Source organism: Halictus rubicundus, chromosome 3 (genome assembly GCF_050948215.1).
Source record: "Halictus rubicundus isolate RS-2024b chromosome 3, iyHalRubi1_principal, whole genome shotgun sequence".
NCBI classification, from domain to species: domain Eukaryota; kingdom Metazoa; phylum Arthropoda; class Insecta; order Hymenoptera; family Halictidae; genus Halictus; species Halictus rubicundus.
This window is the reverse complement of record NC_135151.1, coordinates 6164679-6188619: the sequence shown is the minus strand read 5'-3', so window position 1 is coordinate 6188619 and position 23941 is coordinate 6164679. Positions and strand designations below refer to the sequence as shown.

Here is a 23941-nt window from a genome sequence, read left to right as displayed (position 1 = left end):
GCACGCTAAGACATACACACACACATACGCGCGCACGCACACCGCCAGGAAGAAGGGGGAGGTAGCAACAAAAACACCTGTACGCGAAATCTATAATCATAGAAGGCAAAACCGTGTAGCAACGGAACGAGTCGTTCGACGGGGTCCGGAGAAATTGCGGAGGGCTCCTCACCACCGGAAGCGTCGTGGTACGTTGCCTAACCGCGAAGATATCCGTGTCGAGGATTTCGCCAGTGCCGCGTCGGTTTTCGCAAACGCGAAACATAAGAGGAGAAGAGCAATACCGTGCATCGGCCTGCCAGTCTGGCCGTTCATCCGTTCGCCTGGTCGTCTACCCCTTCTAAACCGTCCTGACCAAACGTTTAACGGGGGTACAAAAAGAATAAACATAATGGCGTCGCGAGAGAGATAGAAGACTCGGACTACCGCGACAGAGGGAGAGGCACAGCGGATCCGACGAAGGAGGGAGATCGAGCGAACGAGCGAGCGAGCGAGCGAGAGAGAGAGAGAGAGAGAGAAAGAGAGAGAGTGAGAAGGGAGAAAGAAGTCAGCCAGCTAGCCAGCCAACCAGTCAGTGTGCCAGAAGCGAGGAACTTCGTCTCGCGCTTTGTTTCTATGATAAAAAAAAAAACGAGCAAACCCGTCTCGTTCCTGAATCGTCCACCCATTTTTGCATTTATCCGCGCTCGAGAACAAGAACCACCGGAAGCACTCGGCGACCGTAGCTCGATTAAACGAATAGTCGTTCGCTTGTAAACAGTTATCAAGGTGCGGCCACGTTCTTCGTGTTTGCTTCGATTTTCATGGGTGCGGGGTCCACGACCTGATCCAGCGACACGGTGGCTCGATTTTGTACGAGGGTGATTCAATTCGAGACAAGTTCGCGTACCATTCAGGGCGGCAGTGTTTCAACCGGACGAGCAAACGCAGCCTGTAAACACCCATTTCGGCGAGAGTAAGCTTCGCTAATTATTCGTCTAGGAGCCCCAACGATATCGGATGACGACCGAGGGTAGGAGACCGGACGTGATTCGAGTTTCGCGATCCGGTGACAGAGCGGCCAGAGATTGAAAGAGTCGTCCCGACGATCGTGATATATGTACATGTCTTGAGGGTGTCCGGATGGAGGAGCGAGGTGTCGAAACTCGGCCGGCCCGGTGCCAATAACCTCCCGGTTCAGGAGAGGCGGACGGTTTTCACGCACGCACGATGCGTTTGCCCTCGTGCGCGATAGATTACAGAATTAGACGTTCGAAGGCTCGCACAAAGGTAAAAGGAGCAGCTCGTCGTTTCCATGCGGTAAAGAAGGTGGAGACACTGGCCGATGGTAACGAGGGACAAAGGGTCAAGCAACGGCGAAGGGGATTGATGCGAGTCGGATAAATAATTCCACCCGAGATCAGGCACACGTTCAGAGACAGCTGAGCGTCGTAGTCGGGAAGTGACGTCACAGCAAGAGAAAAATAGAGAGAGAGACCGAAGGGTTCATAGTTCCTTTTGTTTTTCTCTACCCTAGGCTGTGTGTATGTGTGTGTGTGTGTGTGTGTGTGTGCGGCAGCAGAGCTACTTGGAGGGGAGTTGCTTCTCGTGCGACGACACGAAAGCATATCGAAAAAAAGCCCACAGCCGGAAAACGGGTCTCTGCCCTGCGCCTCTATAGTGCTTTACTTCTCGGAGAATCGCGTCGTTGGGTTGCAGCTTCTCTCTAGTCCGCTTTTGCATTTACAACCCGGAGCAAAAGAGGCGGCTCGCCGCCCTCTCTTTCGTTTATTCTCGCCGGGAAACATATTTTTAGACGATCGATCATCATCTTTCGAACCGCGGGCGCGTGTCGACACCGCCGCGCACCGATCGAAGCGGTTTCCGGCCAACCTCGAAACACTATTTCGACAGCTTTTTTACATTTCTTCGCGGACGGGATACGAGACTGAACGTATTCATTCATTTATTCCAGACGACAAGCTGGGCACGCAAGAACGACTAACGTCAACAAACTGATGTTTCTTTTTTGTTTTTTTTTTTTAACGAATCGACAATACACTGTAGGGTATTAAGAAAACAACGCTGCGGGTTCAAACACGTTCGAAGAATATATCATTCGGACCGATCTCTGACTGAAGGATCTATCTAGCCAGCCATCGAGTGATTAGGATAAGATCCTAGACACGGAAATCTAGAGGTGGTCTTGAGGATTGTCAGTCTTTAGCTCGGGAGATATCGCGCGCGGTTCAAATCGAAGATAAACTTAAAGGGTAACATTCGGACTGATCTAACCGGGGGATCTTTTGGGGAGTCATTGAGTGGCTACTATGAGCGCAGCCAGATCCTAGATACAGTGGCGAATATCTAGAGGTGGTCTTGAAGATTGTCGGTCCTTGGGAGGTGTCGCAAATCGAAGATAAACTTCGAGTAACATTTTGCCTAACTGGGGATCTATCTAACCAGTCATCGAGCGACTACCATGAGCGCAGCCCGGTCCTAGACACGGGGGCGAACATCAAGAGGAAGTCTCGAGGATAATCCTTAGCCTGGTGGACATTCGAATCGGCTGTCGGAGGGAGACCAATGTGGAGGCTCAGGTGTTCGCCGGCACGGTGCTCGCCCGGATCGTCCTTGGAACAGCGTGAGCTTGTTGGTCTTGGCGGTCAGGTGTTCGGATGTGCAGTTGGTCGAGTGGTGTACCGTCATCGTCAGCGATGCACCAGCGGCGTGATCACGTAGGCACATGTGGTTGTGTAGTATGATCGTTCTAGTTCTGGCTCAGCCTGACCGAACATCGGAGCGTCGTTCGCCATCGGCGCTGGTGTCGGTGGACGTGTTGTCGGTGGTATCGGTAAGCGGTAGCGAGATGCCGCTGTCAAGGCCGAACCCGTTCGTGCCGGCGAGCGCGATCTCGACGCAGACGTACATATCGTCGAGCGAGAATAATCATCTGCCGCCGTTGAAGGCGAGCACGTTGTCCCTGAAGCAGCAGCCGGCTTGCGAGTCGTCGCCGAGTCAGCTGGCCCGCGCGGCTCACATGGTCGGCACCCACCTGCCGAGCCTGAGCTCCAGCGCGAACAACAGCCTGCTCAGCCTGACCGGGAACAACTCGGACAGCCTGAACCTGAGCCTGAGCTCCCACGCGAGCCACAACTCCAGTCACAACTCGAGTCACAATTCCAGTCACAACTCGAGCCACAACTCCAGCCACAATTCTCACCAGCAACCGAACGGACAGTCCAGCACTGCCATGGTGAAGAATGGCAGAGCGGACGCGAGCTCGCTCGACGGGGTTCCGTTCAAGCCCAAGACGATCACCGTCACCCCGGACCTGGTCATGAAGATTTACAAAGACAAACTCACCGAGTACGAGTACCAGGAGATTTACAAGTACCCGGAGATCTACTTCATCGGTGCCAACGCTAAGAAGAGGCCAGGCATCATGGGCTGGCCGAATAATTGCGACTATGATAACGATCAAGGTTCCTACATCCACGTGGCTCACGATCACGTGGCATACAGGTACGAGGTGCTCAGAGGCATCGGTAGAGGATCCTTCGGACAAGTGGTCAAAGCCTACGATCATAAGATGCACGAGCACGTCGCCCTCAAGATGGTCAGGAACGAGAAAAGGTTCCATCGACAGGCGCAAGAGGAGATCAGGATACTGAGAAAGCTAAGGGAACAGGACAAGGACGATACCATGAATGTTATACACATGTTCGATTCGTTCACCTTCCGCTCGCACATGTGCATCACCTTCGAGCTGCTCAGCATTAACTTGTACGAGCTGATCAAGAAGAACAAGTTCCAGGGGTTCAGCATGCAGCTCGTCAGGAGGTTCGCGCACTCGTTGCTGCAGTGTCTTGATGCTCTCTACAAGAATAAGATTATACACTGCGACATGAAGCCCGAGAACGTGCTGTTGAAGCAGCAAGGACGTAGCGGCATCAAGGTGAGTCGCTTTTCTTGGAAAATCATTTTTTGAGGTTGCACCGCGAGCTTGTGGCTCGAGCGCAAACGTGTTCTTGGCTTTCGTTACGAACGAATTAATGATACTTTGTACGTCTTTAATTGGTCACTCGGTATCTGAGTATCCTTCAGTGGCTGATTTAAGGGGGCGGAAAATGTTTGGGAAAATACCAAAGTCACAACAATAAAAACAAATAAATGAAAATGGTTGACCAATTTAAAAATAAAAATAACGTGCTTGGAGGACGTTGTATGAAATTACAAGAAATCATTTAAACCCTACGAGGTTGGGGGAGTGCAGAATGCAAGTACCTAACTCCCCCATATCTGAAAAATAGGTTGAACAAAATTAGGGTAGTACTAATGATTTTGTGCTTTGTGCTATTGATAAACCTATGGGGAGAAAGTGTAAAAGGGAGCGAGCGAGAAGGGAGTTGGCCCTTTGAGGAGAGCTAAGGTGTAGAGGTAGCCCCTAGGCGGCGAAAGTATAAATACGCCACTGGTATCCATTCTACATTTTATTCAACAATTTTTATTTAGCCCGGTGCACTATTTTAGGTGAACAAATTAAATCATGGTCCTCAAACAATTATTGCTAACATTACTTAAGATCAGAATCTTTAAAAAATCTTTAAAATCTCTTTTAAAAAAAATTCCGCATTCCCGAAAGAGAGCAAATATTTTCTGAAGAGATAATAGTATCGCGCAGAACAGAAAAGTGCACCGTCGATCAATGATTAACGCGCGCTATCTCGGAGACACGAATTGTCTATCTAATCTGCGAGATTCATCGAAAGTATCTTCTTCGGGTGAAAAATAATCGCGACGTTCCTGCACGTGCGCCGTGGACAAAAAAATATTCGTCTCGAACAATCTGCAAAGATTACGCGTAGCTGGTTGCGATACACTTCCTAGTTTCCATGAGTAATCCGTCGTTAGAAATAGTTCGGAAGACGTCAGACTGGGGAAAACTATTTCTTTACAAAGACTCTTATGAATTATTCTTCTTTTTCTCCGAAAGAATGTCGCATTTTCTTTCACCGGTTGAATCGCGCAAGGTCGCTCAAAGTTACTAGTGTACAGTGATAAGTCCTTGGGACTATGTATATTTTACATCATCGATTTTCACTCGACAGACACTCGATCGACCCTTGAGTGCGTCGCAGAGAACGTATCTCGAAAATCGCTTTGTTACATGTTTTTGACCTTCTCTGGTCTCGATTGATTTGGGATCACTGTACTTGATTTTCTGACACAGTCACTTGGAGTTCGATGAGATCTCGCATGGTGGATAGCATACAGGTCGATTACGTGTGAATTGTTTAGTTGTGGTTACATCTTGCAAACTACCGAGAAACCACGGCTAACATTCCACACGAACCCTTGCACTATCGCTATACCAAAGCTGGTTAAAACCGAAATTGGGGTTTCGTACTACATAAGAGAAATTAGGGCCCCTGTCAGTAACCCCATATCAAAGTTCGATGTTCCCCGCAAGGGAGTTGCTTTTTCTGGGTCTGTGAAGTAGCTGTCCCGTGACACGAGACACGATACCAAACAAGATACCGTATGAGCTCAGTCGATGGCCGAGGCAGACGTTGCTATAGACTGCGAAGAAGAGAGGAACCAGGGGCGGAAAATCGGTAGATCTCTCCCACGAGGGGAGAAAGTATTATCTAACAAAGCAAAGTAGATGGTTTCAGGGTGGGACAGCGTGAGAGACTGGGTGGGGTAACAGTGGAAACGGTCAATAGAGAGAGAGGGAACGCTATACCTGCCCTATTCTACTGTTTCACCCCCTAGAACGTCTACCCCGTTTCGACAGACTAGGGCTCTCGCTGCGACGAACTTCTATTGTTTGCGATGGACCAAAACTGAAACTGAAATCTCGACGGTCTACAGTAGCACAGCATTGAAACGTTCCCAAAAGAATCACTCTTTTATCGTTGATTTTGAAAGATTTTAAAAATTCGTGTTCATTGTTCATCTACATTTATTTGAATACTCATACGTCCATAATTCTGCGTATTTTTATACAGGATGAAAATCATCTTTATTAATTGCAACACACGAGAGCTATGTAGGCATTTATTTCTTTTCTCAACGATTTTATATTGTTGAAAGCGATGCAGCAGTATATTGAAATTCTTTAAAAGGCTTTACTATTTTGCATTTGATCTAATAATTTTTTTCATAAACGCATAGATACTAATCCTCCGAATAAATCAATCTTGCTGCACTTCTATCATGTCCATGGTGCGACGTCCTTCTCCGGAACTACCGTGCAGGTCTCGCATTCGCAAGTCCCATAAAGGGTCATATTTTCGGGGCCGAATTAGCGCCTGAAACGAGCGTCTCGTGGCAATATCCAATACGTTTGGCGGTTTTTTTTTTAGCGGGATTTTAGCGGTGATTAACTGGGAACTTGGTGGCGGACAACAAACTCGTCGTTAGCCCGAATATCGCAAACCATAAACAGAATAAGCGCGACAAGCTGGCTCGCGTGCTCGCGATACGCTTTAATACATAACACGGCGCACAGGCATATATCTGTATGCGGGACACGTCTCGAGTTCGCTTATACACGGTGTCGAACCAGTCCTCCACTCATTTCTTGCTCGCGTTTTTTTTTTTTTTATAATTACAAACGTAGCGTCTTGATTTGCACGCCGGTTGTGTCGCACGAATTTCGTCGTATGCGAAAAAGAAAAAACAAACTTGCGAGACGCGGATGCACCATGCTCCTGGGATAAAGAGTATGATTGTCGCGTGACGGACGATTGTTAAACACTTGTGGATTATACTCGCTTCGCGGACCAGCAGTTTTGCTGCGATCATTGCTATTTCGGCATCGAGCTCTCCGTTGAATGCAAATTATATGCTGCGAAATGGGATTTTGCGAACGCGAGTGGACACGGTGATTCGTGTTAATGTTTGGACATGGTTTGAAACAGAATAACGGTTTTAATATCGGAGCAAATCGCATAAGTATGGTATTATTATCGTACGGTATCGAGAAATTAGAAGGGTTTTTTATTTACTTACAAATCAGAAGGATTAACGCATTAGATGACAATTGAAAAACATTTCGAAGAAATTGCAGTTTGGGCACAATTGTGAAGAAAATGCTAATGTTTGTTACTAGAGATTGTTTTTTTTTATCGAAACAAATACGTTCGAAAAGTACGTTTTGTATTCTGGTAATTTCATCTGCTAATTGCGCGTATATTTGTGAAACACTGAAACATGATGTTTTTGCAACGCTTTACCTACAAGAAGTCTTGTAATTGATGCAAACAATGTTTAATTTTCATAGAGATACACCGCACTCCATCGTATTTAATTATTAAATTATTAAATTCTTAAAATAAAGAGGTTCTAATCATCCTAGCCACGAAAAAAGATCCTAGAACAAGGGGTTTATATGTTGCTAGCACAAAAGATAAATTTCTAAGAAAATGTTGACTTAAACTCGGACCTCTTTTTACGCAGTATTGAGCACGTGTATCTCGCTGCGCAATTTTCGCTGCACCCAGTATGTTTATGGTGCACAGGAGCGTGCGCGCGGCGCATAGCCGCGGAACCACAACAATGCGCGGAGATTAGCGTATTGACAAATGCAATCGCGCTGACCAAGTGTCCTTGTCCTCTGCTATAAACTCGGCGCGGACGATGCGCTGTCCAGCCAGAGCTGCATTATCTCTTCGACCGGCCTATAGGATTCGCACGCAATATCGCGAACTTTCGAGCAAAAGCCGCTTTTCAGCGCGACCTTGCCAGAGCCGAGCGCATTATAGACTGCACCGGCCGGTAGCCCTAATGTCCGCTATAATTGGACCGAATTATTAACGAGCCGATGGACGCGGTCTACTCAGACGTGCAGGGATTGCGTCTAGCCGTTTGTTTCGGAAAGATCCGCCCGAGCAACCAACCCTTATGCACTCGAGGTCAGTTTGTCCTGAGAACAGACTTTTTATTTTTCATGGAATTTTTCTTGCTGAAATATGGAAATTAGTATGACCGTTGACTGTCGCACGCGAGGCAACGGTTAGGCTTTTTTGCAAAATTTAATGTCAAACGTGATCGAATTTAAGTCGCGAAACGTACAGTGGGTGAACAATAGAGCGTGAATTTTATGCATTTATTCAGAAATGGGTGTGCGTAATTTCCAACAATTAAGAGGTTATTTTGTAGAACTGTATTGTAAATTCCTATTTGGTTCCTATGTCTTGCAATTGATGCGTACGGTTTCTATTTTACATAAAGATCCGCAGTCTAGTTATTAGAATACCAAACAAATTTTCATTAAATTCTTTTCCTCATTCAATTCTTACATTTAGCACAGTATTTCTGTTTCGTACAGAAAATAGATACGTTCCATTCATGGAAAATATGAACATATAAAATAATTCTCGTTCACAAAGGGTTAATTTTACACACACACACACATCTTTGAATTTATCAAGTTTTGTTGAATCGCAGAATTTATATTCGTTCGATGAATTAAATTTTACGGCTGTTAGTCGCATTTCAAGCAGCGCAGAGGATTAACGAACAGTGTCACTGGCAGGGATAAACTACCCTTTATGGAAAATGTGGATTAAAACAGCATTAATTTCATTATTCAGGTTACAACGTTGACACATACAGATTTCAGAATTAGTGACAGATTAACGTAACACCACGATCGATCTTTATAAATGAAATGAAACTTTACTCTCGTGGAAGAGGAAATACGGGGTCGCGTGAAAATTGCAATGCATATAAATTAGAACGCCCATTTTTCTTTTGAATACGTATGGTAGCCGAGAATGAACCGAACATGCACGCTTAAAATTGAATTTGTAGGAAAGAATCGGACAAAGTACAGAAAAATATTTCCCAAACATTTTAATCTATTCTTGATGCTGCAATAATCGACGATTCCACGAATAAATTCAACAGATTAAAATCCGCAAATTTTCTGAAATTAAACCGTAGGCTCGCAGAAAATTCGCAGTTACCCACACTCAACCTATCGTTTTTTAATTAACTCTTTTTTGATGTTTCAATAAATTCAATAACGATTCCACGTATCAATTTTTCGTTGCACGATGAAACCTAACTTAATAGTTTGAAATTCTGCGAACTCTCTGAACTTCAATCTCCACGATTCGCAAATTGCAATCAGTACATACCACTTTTCAATTAACTTCTTTTTGATGCATCAACGAATTCAAATTAATTTTTTGATATACCATAAAACCGGAATTTATCAGTTTACAATCAGCAAATTGGTTAAACTTGAACTTCCCCGATTCGTTAATTTCATTGAAAACCAATTTTCAATTAATTCCCTTCAACGCGTCAACAAATTCACGAATCAACTTTTCATTATACGAAAAATCTAAATTTAACCGTTTGAAATCGGAAGAGTCTCTGAATTTAAATTTCCACGGTTGCTTACATTTAGTATTACATTTCAACTCACTTTTTGATTATACTAAACATCCAAATTTAACAGTTTGAAATCAGCAAGCTCTCTGAACGCGAACTTCTCGATTCGCAAATTAAATATCGCATCACTTTGCAATTAGTTCCCTTCGAGCGAGTTGACGAAATCATCAAATCAATTTTTGCTTCCCGGTTACTTTTGTTTCGAGTTTCGCCCTGGCATTATTATCGAGATCAAATTGGCGAAATAATCGTGGGAGGGAAGAGCACCATGCTCGCAGAGCAGCACTATAGCGAAAATCACGCTTTCCGGATCGAGTCGAGGTTCATTACGTGCCGGTAATAATATTCATCAATCGCACGGATACTTCTTGGACCGTGTGCGGATCGGGCTTCAGGCATTATCGGATACTTCGAATAAGGTCGTGGATGGATGGTATTGCGAATTGCGAGGCGATCGAGCACGGCATATCGAAATCAACGATGCGTGAATCGCGCGCGCAAAAATAAGTTTAAATTTCCGCGAGGCGCGGAATATTCGTCGGGAGAAAACCGTGTTGGCACCGTTCAATACGTTTCCTCCGGGCGACGAGGAAAAAAGAAATTTCATTTCACCCGAGCAATTCGAATCGACGTCTTTCAAGAAACGAACACCGTTGAATTCGCCATCGCGTTTCCTGGGATTTCGCGCAGAAATTACGTTTCCTTATTTAGCAATTCATATTTTTATTTTCGTATCTCGAACCTGAAAGAAATTTCATCAATTTTATGCAGGATTAACCCTAAACCTACCACCGCCGGTCAAATTGACCTTTTCAAACTATTGCGTACAAATTCGTACATACAACATAATCACATCGCTATTTATCTTTACGACTTTTCTTAACACGTTCAAGAACAGTAAAAATTTCAGTGAGCCGCAAAAATAGACAGGCAATTTTTCTTGAAACTAGTTGTACTACCCGAAATCTGATTGGATATAAACAATAATAATAAGTTAACTGTCATTAGTACCGACAGTTGGTCATTACTTTGAAATGTATATTAGTTACAAAAACTTAAGGTTGTATAAAATTAAATGAATAAAAATTGGCTTTAAAATTTGAATGCTACAGCATTCATGTCATTTTGCATCACTATGAAAATTAATGCTATAACATTCACGTCCGTGAACGTGTTAAAGTATGCATACAATGTGTTTTTGAGTATTTATTTCTCGTTTAATTTTTTTTCCAAGAAATATATGTATCTTGTCCTACCTATTGCGGCCGGTCAATTTGACCGCACGACATAATATGGTATTTACTCTTCTAAACCTAAACAATCAGTATAAACGAAAGGCTATTCTCAATGTGGCATGGCCAACTCAAAATAAATGAGCCTCCTTATCGAATGAGACGCTATCAAATTACGCACGTGCCTGGTTGATAATAATGTTTCATGGCAAATACATCCAAATCGCAAAGGTAGATGACAGTACAATTTTGTAAATCGGGGAGAGAGCATCGCAGTATTTTTTATATAATTGCAATTGTATAAAAATAAATTTGTATCGAATAAATTTGTATTTTGTATTTGTTATCGTCATTTTATGGAAGTTGTTCCTCTACTAATTCATTCAACAACAAATTGACTAATATCTACGTTTAATTATATTAACAATTACTCTTTTTAAGGACCGGTCATTTTGACCACGCACGGTAGGAATAGGTATACAAGAATTGTTGGTAGGTATAGAGTTAAAATTATAGTAAAATTGACTGGGAGTTGTAACCTCTTCCCGTGCCATTTAGCTCGAGGAAATCCGGGCCCAAGCAGTTGGGGTCAACGCGCGGTAAACAGACCAGAATGATGCTCGAAAACAGTTGCAATACTAGCCGAAATATAAATACCTGCGATATAGTAATTTGTAAATCATTCCACGAGTCAGACTCGTGATGTTTACGTTTCGGCCAAAATCTTCGCCACGAGTCGGACTCGTTAAAGTACGGGAAGAGCTTGAGGGGTTCCTTCTCGAGAATTTCTCGAGAAATTTTATAATTGATTATTTCTCATTTCTCGAGAAATTTCAGTATTTCTCGAGAAATTTAAATCTAGGAAAATCCTTATGAATCTCATTTATTTTATAACATATAAATTCTTAAATTCTCTTAAATTCTTATTTAAAACTTTAGAAAAACTGAATACTGACTTGAGTAATGAGTTTCTTCTTATTAAAGAAGAAATATCTAAAAGAAGGGACAAGATTGTTGTATCCCTTATAAAATATCTGCATAATCTAGAATCTCTGCAAAAAGATTCAGAAGATACATTTTTTTGTATTTAACATCCAAGGCAGATATGTATAAAATGGCAAAAACAAATTCTAAGCAGACTTTTTGGAAAATGTAACAATTATTCTTATAAAAATAGTGAAAAACTTTCAGATTCTCAGAATGAGGAACTACCACTGGAAAAACAGTTACAATTAGAAATTGCAGATAGCCTTCAAGAATTTAATGTCAAGAGTTTAGCGGCAGAAGAAAATAAATTCCGGACTCTAACAAAGGAATTCCAAATTTTTGAGTCCACTGAAAAAAGGACACCCAATTTTCAGCAACTTTTGGATGTTCTGTATACGATCAAGCCAACATCCACACAAAATGTCATGACTAGACTGCGGTTCTTAATGCAAAAAAAAATTGTTTTCCCTCCTAATAATTGATTTATGTTATAATCCAATATCTCAGCAATAGCCTTCCTCGTGGCAATATACCCTCTTGTTTTCAACTCAAAACTTTCTATCTTTCGTATCGAAATTTTTCACCGTCAAGAAATTGTTTCTTTATTTATTTCGAATGAAACGACTCGAAAAAAGATGCACGGTTTTCCAAAAATTTTAATATCCGCGATTCAGATCCCGACGATCTTCGGAACGTTCTCTGAAAACTTAATCCGTGTATCGTCACGCGCCAGGCGATCGTCTAGTCGTTTCCCTCCATCGATAAACCGTATTTTTATTTATCTCAAGCAGGACGAGAAACGATATTTACGGACCGACTTTATTTTGAGTTACGAGCCGAACGAGAAGCCTCTGGGAACACCTTCCGAGCGAAAGAACACGCATGTTTCACCGCGAGTAGGTCGCGCAGGCAACCTCTTCGAGCAAATCGCCGTAAACTCGTGCTTCCTGCGAGACGAGCCGTGCGTCGACGCAGTATTTCCTCGTTAGATATGTTTCCTCCGTGCGTTCGTATCTTGTAATTTACGAGTGGTGCAACGCGTCCCGTCCCGCGGTCGATCGCCCGGGGAAACTCCATGAAAAGGGCGAGAGAAGAACCCCCTCACTTCTCTCTCTCTCTCTCTCTCTCTCTCTCTCTCTCTCTCTCTCTCTCTCTCTCTAAATCTCTCTTTCTCTCGCTCTCTTCCTTCGTTCTTCGCCGGGGTTTCGGACCCGTTCGCGCGAAAAGAGAAACGAGGCAATAAGTCACCGCGCGGTCGACAACAATGGAATACAAACGGTGAACGCAATTACGTGAAAAGTGGTCTGCGTCCTCCGTGCGATACTCCTTCCGCAGAGGTATCGATGAATATTCGCATAAACAGCCTGCGATACTCGCACTGTCAAACGGAACGCCTAACGTTTTGGACATTTAACCGTTACGTCAATTTGATGCCGGCTGGGGAATTTGAAATTCAAATAATGAAACAATTTTTAGCGAAATTATTTCGCTGTTCGAATAAACTAACGTACGATTATTTCAAACAGCATGTAGCCAAATAGGAGATAGTACAAATGATTCATTTCTGCATCGAAGAAACTTAAACCGAGATATAGTAAAACGAACTAGGGACGGAAGGGGAAAGTAAAGAGCCCACCGAAGGTGGATCGGCCGGTACAGCAGCGATGCAGGTTTCCAGTTCGCATAACTCGGCACGGTATAACAAGATCGAGCTCGGAGCTTTCCGCGCGGTTCGTTTCGATTCGATAAAAGCGCAGGAAGTTGCCGTTGCTGGGCGAGGTGAGTTCAGTTCGTTCCATCCTAAGGTTTTCCGAGAAGGTGGCGAGAGAGAACAGCCTCCTCTGCTACTGCCATCTCTTACCGATCGATGGGGGGGGGGGGGGGCACAGGGTATCCATTATTACTGGTTCGGTAATCACCCAGATGGATCTCTGCTCTGGCGTCACTCCGACTACCGTTATATCCATTGAGAAATAAATATTTCACGTCTGACTCTTGTTGCTACGCGGATCCGTTCCGGATTCAATGCACGAAAAACAGCTCTGCTCCTCGACTTTCCTTCAAATCTCGTGCTCATTGTAAACGGGATCGTAAATTACAGTAGGGACCTCGATACTTGCACTCGCGAAGGCTCGAGAGTGTATACCGGCGTCGACGCTTGCGAATTATTTGCACGCTACAATTTATAACACGTTCGCTACTGCCGGTAGACGCAAGTAACATTCACAAGCTCGAAATTTATTTAAATATAAAAACAATAGAAGAAAGAATAGAATTCGAATTGGTTTTATACAATTTGCTATTTAACATGCTACCAAGCTTTGTTTCGACAGTAGCCTTTCACAGTTTTTCCATCCATTAACGTATCCTCTTGTAAAATATAAAAATAAAAATTGTCAAGGGCAAATTAAGTTCTCCATGCGTTGAAATTTTAAATAAAAACGTGTGTAAAATTAATTTCATTTTCTTTGTGCAAAATACAAAATCGTGGTCTCCATGCATACGTGACGCTGGTACGGAACGTGCTTATGTCCACGACTCTCACCAGTTAAATTGTTTTAATATTTCGTAATGAGGATACGTCGCATTTTATAAAACATTTTCACAACGAAGGTAGACAGCGAAACAAATGGTGATAGCGAACATGTCTAATCTTGTTTCTTCATTTTCTTTTAATCTCGTCGCATCTTGCCACGGATATTCGCTGTCAAAAATCGAGGCCAAAGGAACAAATTTAATTGTCTGCCTCTCCTCCACATTAAAATTTTACAAACCTCATCCTAGTTTCAATAAGCACGGATTAGTGCGCTCAAGCTCTTAAATTTTTTTAAACTGTCTCTTTCAAATCCGCAGTCCAGTGATAATAAATAGTTACAGCGTTAGGCTATCAACCAAATTACCACTATCTAAATTAGGGACTTAGACGCACAAGCACTATTTTCGAATCGTCCTGTATAACTCGCACGGTGGTTTGGCAAAGAAAAGACCGGGTTTGTTTGTCGTTCTATAAAACAGAATCGAAAGAAGCGTAATCGGAAGCATCGTCGTGCTCCCCGGATAATTGAAACGGTACTCGCGATTAGATTAAAAGCCGAGGGAATTTGTGCCTGGAGAAGAGAGAAAGGGAGAACGATAGACGAAGGGAGAGACGGCCAATTAATCGTAACATTATTAAATCGACTCCCGAGAGTTTATGAATTCGATACGAGGCGTAAGTACCTATTACTCGTAGTCGCTCGACGGATACCGCGAGATTGATGCGCGCCTGCAACGTGTCCGTGTGCGTGCACACTATCTCACGAATCGATTCCTGAATGCACCAACCTCTCGAAGAAGTGCCACGACGATGGGGTTGCGTGCACACGTCCCGATGACTCAATTTTTCGCGGCGGCGAATAACGAGCCGCGGTCTAACATAAACCGGAAATCACTCGACGGTGTTCAGAAATTACTATGCAAAACAAACCGGTGAAAAAAAGTTGCAAATATATTGAATTTATTTGCGTTAACACATTGAGTGCCACGTCGGTCACACATCACCGACCTTCTTTTTCACTAATCTTGAAAATCAATTTTCGCTTCAATCTATTACGTAAAGCAAATTTTGGTAATTATTTAGAAAGTACCACTCATCTCCGATTTTAGGTGAAATTTAAATATGTTATGCAATACTGAAAGACTGAAAGCGACCCTCCTATATTGGAAAAGAGAAAAGTTGTTCGAAATGACAAAATCTATAACATATGTGAACTTCATCAAAATCGGAGATGAGTGGTACTTTCTAAATAATTACCGCAAATTTTATTAACCCCTGGTCCTACAACAATGAGTGAGACTCGTGGTAAGAAATAAATCCAAAAACAGTAAGCACGAGCGTGAGCCGTGGTACCTCGTTCGGACCAACCGTAAGCAACACGAGCCTGCATCGTGGTATTTCATTCGTGTCGTTAACAACAGGAGTCAGACCTGTGGTTCAATTGTTCTCGATATTTACTTCCTTTATTGCGCTGAAATATTCATGTCATAAAACGCATACATTTTGCGCAAATTCGAGCACACGGCTAAACAGGTAAATGACTCGTGCGTGACCTACCGACCTTGTGTATTGTGGCCCGAGCAATCGGGAGTTAGCGGATAGGACAAGGGTTACAAAAATTATTGTTATGATTAGACAGCGAATCTTAATGCAAAATGAAAACTTTCTGCATCATTTAGAAGTTGTTGGGGCCAAATAAAAATTTATTTCTTCTTCTAACCCTTTGCACTCGAAGCTATTTTGACTCCAAAACGAAACATTTCTTCCGACCTAGAATATTTTCCTCCTACATATTTTTTTTTTCATGTTATACATACGAAAATGGTGCAATGTACTTGTACAATACTGAAATGTTTAGTAATTTAATGAATACAAACAAATTTAATAATGTAAACAATATTTTGAATAATGACACAGCAATTTTTAGTGGTGCCTTACAGTCGCCATTCGAGTGCTAAGGGTTAATAATTTTAATAAGTTGATAGAACTGATCAAAATGATTAGTTAGTTCGAGCTGTGTTTGGTTAGAGAAATTATCAGAGTTACCTCGTCGCGAGCGGACTTCTTTCGCGTGTTAACGGATGCAGGCACCCGCGGAACGATAACTCGTAATGAGGTCAAAGCGATCATTCCTTGAGCGCCTACTTATCTGTAGTTCAATAATATACTGCCTGTAATCGTCGGATGCGTCGCTGGTAAAAATAAAGTGAGGACGACGCCGTGGTCGCGTTTCGTTGCTATCAAAAAGGGAAATCTATGAGGAAAATCGTGTTAAAAAAAAAACAAAAACCGGAAAGGCCAATAAAATTCACTTAGAAATTAGTTCAACGCGAGCATAAACTGTGCTTACAAATGTCACCCATTTCATGAAAATCTACAGTAAAGGAAAGGATAAAAGGGGAACAGGGTTTCCATTTCTAGAATTTTCCAACTTTCTTTTCGGTCGAAAATGTATGAACAGTTCCCAAAGTGGAGGTTCGCTATCTATGCAAACTTCTAGGCCACCAACAGTAATTTGTGATAACTCCAAGTGGCTGTATATCAGAAACAAAACTTTTCGTGCACCCGTCGTTACAACTTTCTTTCCTTTTTTCGTTTCTCCGGGGGTCGCAAAGTGGTTTATAAATTCCGCCAAAATGTATACGATTTGTCCACGCTTCTATCTTAAATGCAGACAATCCTCGAATGGCTAATTATTTCCCGAGATTATTTAAATTAGATCTCCTCAACACTCCGTATGCTATGCCGGAGTCATTCGTGACCCGTCGCGGTCAAACCGCGTAGGTACCCTCATCCGAAATACGTTGAAAGCCGGTCCCGAGCCGTCGTCTTATATCGGAATAAAACTATAGTAGCGAAATATCGGTGTTTGTCGGAAATGACGTTAAATTAGCCTCACGGGTTCACGTAAATTCATAAAAATTTGATCATTGTATTCCACGAAGGAATAGAAATTTTCTTGTTAGAATCGTTGAAAAGGGAATTTTAAAAATTTTAAAATTGAAGAACTGTGTTACCTGAGGGTTGCTGCAATTTTTTTATAATTCTAGGATTGCTTGCGTTTATTTCTCAAGAATATTTTAATTTGCTCCAGGCACGAGTTTTCTTCCTCAGCCCCGTCTTTTAAAGGCTCACCTCTCTTTAACTATTACACCCACATTGTACATCTTCGCTTCCCAGCCTAAATATAAGCTAACCGTTCGCTCCCCAACGTCTATTTTCGATTTCGTTTCTACGACGGGCTTTCCCTTCTTCCGATATATCGGTCTATTCTAAACCAGTGTCACCGTTCCCCCCTGGTTTATTCTATATTCGAAAATAGTCGGACAGTTCCGGTAAACACCCCTTCTACGAAACCAGTCATTTTTGATCACGGAGGTCAAAAACATTTAACCATTCCCGGCTCTCGAGAAGCGACCGACTATTAACAATACGATGCTGAATCTTTTGGGGATTTAAAGAGCAAATCTTGAAGTACAAAATGAATTTTTTTTCCAGTCCAAATTCTCTCATTGTTCAGTAGAATTTATGCAAATTCTGTGATCCTGCGATTTGCCTTCGTGGAGGCAACCATTGCTGCCGTAGGTCTATGATAATTAAAAAACTGATTTACTTTTTAATTCTGGATAAAGCTCGTAAATTTCTGCAACGTTTTCCAGGCGTTGCACCGAGAATCTCATACTAAAGTTTCACATTTTTTCCTAAAAAATTCTCACTCAACGCTATCAATAACTCCACAGAAATTCCATGAAAATAATTTTCTTCATTAAGGCTGCGAGAGACTGCAGGCTAAAGTCAGAAATTAGTTTCCGGATATCAGTTTCTCTCGTTCGGTTCGAAATTAAAAGGAAGGCAAATGAAATATTATGCGGAGAGAAAGAGAGAGAGAGAGAATATTCCTTGAAATGACTCTAATCTAAAAACTTGCGGGCTTATTGTCCACTCGAGAGCAAACCGAAGAAGAAGTTCGAAGCTTGCGGGTTTCCTGGGTTGTCCTCGTCACACAAATTAAGTGGCAATAACCGTCCGGGCAGGATTCCTCGGTCGAGGAAATAAGTCAGAGGGTGTATACCTTCTTCGGGTATTGTCCGGGTATACGGTCCGCGTTCGTGTTTCCGAAAGTTCGAAAATCGCTTCTTCTCGAGTGCCTACCTGCGGACTCTTAAAACAGCCTCTTCCTCGACCCTTTATTTCACTGGGCATTGTCTGTCATGGCAAACTTGCCCGCTGAATGGGTAAATCCCCGGGCAAAGGAAAACTTTCGAAACGAAATAAGAAAGGAACGAGGACCGACCGTGAGCAACGAACAAAGAGAAACGATGGGGGTAGGCGTTCCTTGTACTGGGTGATTCGAAAGTAACCTCGCCAAGTTTCGGAAAGTTCGGCAGTTTATTTTGTTCCGGAAAATACCAATTTTTCCCGATGTTTCTATCCTTCCAATTGAGATAGCGGTGGAAACTGAGAAATTGGGAGTTAATTGTGTTGGCCTTTGTTTGAAGAATTGTTTCTTCCTCTTATCGAGTCATACAAAAGATACATAATATTTATGAATTTAATACAGGAACACTAAATGACGTAAAGCCACATAACTTTTTGTTATTTTTCCCGAAACGATTCAGTATTGCAGACACATTTTTGTTTGCATGCTGTGCTTATCCTACATAAAGACAATTGATTTAGTGAGAAATTTTGAAAGCGTGCAAGATTATTCATGCGATTAAGTACGATTTTAATGGGATATCGATTTTTGGCCAACGCTTAGCTGTATATCATTCAGCTTCTCCGTAATAAATTCACGAAAATTATGTATTTTGCTTGGGATCTGATGTATTGTAGCTATTACACTGAATTTACTAAACCAAATGAGACATACCAGTACGATGTGGTTGAACCAGCATGCAGATTGAACCACCGAGTATTTTGAGAAAGAAAAACACTTGCAGTGTTCTGAATACTAGGTTTGCGGAGCACTAAAGGCGACTATTTTACATAATAAAAATATCGCGAATGTTCCAAATTTTTAGCCATTTTTTAAATAACATATACCAAAAGTAATAAATTTGTTGGTTAATTCTCAGGAGTGCATCTTCCCAATCTCGATGATCGTCAATTAAAAATATTAGGACGCGCCATTTTGCCGCGTCCCGTAAACATAGCGTTAATGGTACGAATCAGCAAAATATCCTGCGAACTATGAAATCCTGCAGAATCTACAGGGTGTGGATAAGTGGAAAGGCTGAGAACGGATCACCCTGTACACGTGGAATTTCAGTTTGGTCTTACGTAACCGCAGATAAAACGTATTGGAAGCGAGCGGTTCGATCGGTGTGCAATTGCAAGCATGCAAGGAGGAGTTGCTCCGGCTCGAAGGAGGAGAAAAAGAAGAAGAATAGGAAGAAGAAAAAGAAAGAGGAGAAGTAGAAACAGCAGTAGAAAATCTGCTAACGGCTCTATTTATTTCCGTGCGGCTACGTTCACGGGGACATTTTACTCGGATGCGTTCTAAATAGTCGACGCGTCGGTAATTATGCGGAAAACAGGATAAATATACTTAAACGAGACACGGCCTAAATGTAATTGGCGAGGTGGCGCGGGGAACGAGGGAATAGCCGAGTGAAGAGAGAAAGAGAGAGAGAGAGGAGGGAGAGAGACGCTAGAGAGACTAGAGAGGCAGAGCTTGGTCGTAAAAATAGTGAACGAAGAGGTTCGTCTCTGTTAGGCTATTAATAGGGCAGTGCGTCGATACCCAACACTTTAATCCGCGATTTCTAGTTTATCGGAAATTCACGTCACCAGACTCCGCCGTTGCAACCGCGTCCGAGTACCAGTTGCAATTCTATTCTTCGCTCCTGCGCGCACCTTATTCGGTGTTATGGTGCTACGGGTTGTTGCAAAATATGTGCTGTTGGGCACGGCAGGGTATTTTTGTTAATCAATTATTTGGTGGTAGGATCGTGGGTTTCAATATTCAAAGTGCTGTGGGAGAAATATTTTCTTTGTTCCAAGGCAGAAAGCTACAGGGCGCTTCAAAATTTGTGGCACCAGGTTTCTGTCCGAGATATTCTTGCAAATGGAATGATGATTTGCTAGGTTTATAGAGGGTTTCAATATTGGAAGTACAATGGGAGATGTATTTTCTTTATTCCAAGGTAGAAAGTTACAGGATGCTTCAAAATTTATAGCATCAGATTTCTATCTGAGGTATTTTTGCACATGGAATGATGATTTGCTAGGTTTATAGAGGGTTTCAGTATTTAAAGTACAATGGGAGATGTATTTTCTTTATTCCACGGTAGAAAGTTACAGGGTGCTTCAAAATTTATGGCATCTGATTTCTATTTGAGGTATTTTTGCAAATGGAATGATGATTTGCTAGGTTTATAGAGGGTTTCAATAGTTAAAGTACAATGGGAGATGTATTTTCTTTATTCCAAGGCAGAAAGCTACAGGGCGCTTCAAAATTTGTGGCACTAGGTTTCTGTCTGAGATATTCTTGTAAATGGAATGATGATTTGGTAGGTTTATAGAGGGTTTCAATATTTAAAGTACAATGGGAGATGTATTTTCTTTATTCCACGGTAGAAAGTTACAGGATGCTTCAAAATTTATAGCATCAGATTTCTATCTGAGGTATTTTTGCAAATGGAGTGATGATTTGCTAGGTTTATAGAGGGTTTCAATATTTAAAATACAATGGCAGAAGTATTTTCTTTATTCCATGGTAGAAAGCTACAGGATGCTTCAAAATTTATAGCATCAGATTTCTATCTGAGGTATTTTTGCACATGGAATGATGATTTGCTAGGTTTATAGAGGGTTTCAGTATTTAAAGTACAATGGGAGATGTATTTTCTTTATTCCACGGTAGAAAGTTACAGGATGCTTCAAAATTTATAGCATCAGATTTCTATCTGAGGTATTTTTGCAAATGGAATGATGATTTGCTAGGTTTATAGAGGGTTTCAATATTTGAAGTACAATGGGAGAAGTATTTTCTTTATTCCAAGGTAGAAAGTTACAGGGTGCTTCAAAATTTATAGCATCACATTTCTATCTGAGGTATTTTTGCACATGGAATGATGATTCGCTAGGTTTATGGAGGATTTCAATATTTGAAGTACAATGGGAGATGTATTTTCTTTATTCCAAGGTAGAAAGTTACAGGATGCTTCAAAATTTATAGCATCAGATTTCTATCTGAGGTATTTTTGCACATGGAATGATGATTTGCTAGGTTTATAGAGGGTTTCAGTATTTAAAGTACAATGGGAGATGTATTTTCTTTATTCTCAATTAGAGTATTACAGATTGTTGCCACATTTGTGATGTCGGGTACGTTTCGATGATTTATATGATAATTTGATGGTGGTATGTTGGCATTCAATATTTAAAGCACAATATAAGAAACGTTTCCTTTGTTCTCAACTATGAAGCTACAGATTTTTACAAAACTCGTGGTTTTATGTTAGAATATTTGTACAGAGTGCAGGTTTAGAGCAACTATGAAATCTTCAAACTACATCCAGTGAAGAAATTTTCATTGTTCTAAATGATGTAGTTCCTTGCAGAATTCATAGTATACGAGCAACTGGGGCAATTCCTGTAAACATATTGCAAATCGAGAGCACTTGATTTCAACAGATAAAAAAACCTGCAAGACAATAATTTGTCAGAGAACAATTTAAAACCCTGTACTATCCGAGGACTCGCTTTCATAACAATACAAGCATTATTACGGTCGTTTTAGAATTCAATCGTTACATCATGATCGGGCTTTGCATATATATACCCCCCCCCCCCCCCCCCCCACGCCCAAGCGCATCTTTTGGTCTCTCATCGACGAGGAAAAATCATCGTTCGGATCGCGAACTATAATTAACAGCAACCGTCGGGATTGAACAAGCGTAGAAAGAAAGAAAGAAAAAATAAATGTATCGCCAGACCACGCGAACAGCGTATTATCATTTTAATTCGCGGAGAATGAATTTTAATGTTTCGTCCGTTCCATAGGTTCTCCTATTGAACGCTTAATGAGTACCGTAATGACGATAACCGGTACCTGGTTTTACGGTTTGTTACAGTATGCAGTCTTATATACGCACACGCACACGCACGCATACACGCGGGAAAACCACGGTTGTGTGTACAGGTCAGTGGACTCCGACAGGTAAAAATAGCGGAAGAAAGTTAATAGAATGGCTCGCAACAACGTCTTCGCTGGGTGCCATTCTAATTACCACACTCGGCCACTATCAATTACGTTCATCGGATTCTTTCGATAACGACGCCCGAACCAGTCCATTTTTCCGAGCTTTATTGCCCGTTTCGTGAATCAGCGGCTTCTCACCGCCTCCGCAATGAACATTAATTGCATCATTCTATTTTAGCAACGATAAAGATAAATTCCATGAAATTATCTGCTTCTACAAACCGTTCGGCTTTTGTCTGACGCATTTTTTGATAACGGTTTCGAAAGGGGTAGCCAAGCTTGGATAGACAGATTGCGTCTAACAATTTATGGTCAATTAGTATCATCAGCGACACTGTACATATTTCTTTTCTACAAGTTATATCATTAGTAACACTACAGGTCTTCCTTAACATACACGGTGGTTTTCGTTATATTTTTGTTACATAGTTACTTGTTATGTAGTACAGTATTTTCGTTACTCAATTTGGTTTCGCCGGTATTAGTTGTACCGCCTAATAAATTGATTTAATATGCACGCTGTCGTAAACTCCAACGATTTCTACATAAGAGCACAAAGGTCGACAGTTTCGATGGTCAGCGACCTATAGTAATTCATAGGAACCTCGTCGGTACGGTTCTGTTCGAGTGACGAACCGCTGCGGAAGCAACCTCGATATTTACTCACGTCGTTAATGGAAAAATGGGCGAAAGCGTGAACGCAGTATCGCGGCATGTAACTGGCTCGTGGTCGTTCCACCTTCTCTTAGAAATCCGCCCACAGTTCTCTTCGCATAGTGGACGATTAAAACTTTCCGATTATCGAGCCCGGTTCCGAGCGCAAGCTGTCCCGCTGGAAACAGGAGAAAATAATTTAGCGGCTCGCTCCGAGTAATTAGTGAATCCGCTTGTGCCCGACTAACTCCGCTCCTGTACGGACCACTTAATTCTAATTTGAACTACCGATTCCTTAGCCAATTCCGCGATTCTTTCCTCGGTAACTTCATTAAGCTTCAAATGGAAAATGTGCTAACCTTGCCATAATTTAAAGCAGCTAAGTAAGTAGAGTGCTTCACCGGGCTTATCCCTTGATTTTCTTCCTATAAAACGGCTGGAAAAAATCGTACGACAATTTTCAATATATCATTTCAAAGAGGAAGCTTCAATCTTCAAATCTGTGGTGGTTTTGATTGCGGGAAAAATTTTGCTATTTTTCTAGAGACGTTCAAAGGTGCACCATTTTCGAGACAAAATTTCTCATCGGTTTCTCGAAGCGAATTCGACAGTTTTCCATTCGCTTCGTCGCGGAAACATTTTTCAGGAAAAAATGAGTGACGGCATGCGAAAGTAGGGGCTTCACGCTTCAAAACAAGCCCAAGCTTTTGTACGGTTTTTCTTTATGAATCTATACCTAAACAAATGTGCGACCGCTTCCTCCGCCCAGGATCTGTGTTTTTAGGATTTCGCGTGTTCCTCGTCCTTTTGTCTTAGATAACGGGGATTCAGGTACGATTTCGGAATATCCGTGTTTGCGATGCGCATCTCCATTGTCCGTTCAACAGACAGACAGTTTGTTCTGTCCGTTTGTCTCGCGGCTTTAATCCGTTT

At 42.0% G+C, this 23941-nt stretch overlaps 1 protein-coding gene across 1 annotated transcript in view; it reads left to right on the top strand.

The window, feature by feature from the left end:
- Nucleotides 1-2716: 2716 nt before the first annotated feature.
- Nucleotides 2717-23941, top strand: part of LOC143352501 (dual specificity tyrosine-phosphorylation-regulated kinase 2) — a 51058-nt gene continuing 29833 nt past the window's right edge. The window contains exon 1 of the mRNA XM_076785029.1: nt 2717-3937. Coding sequence (XP_076641144.1) covers nt 2726-3937 — 1212 coding nt within the window. The 5' untranslated portion in view covers nt 2717-2725. The remainder of the gene's footprint in view (nt 3938-23941) is intronic.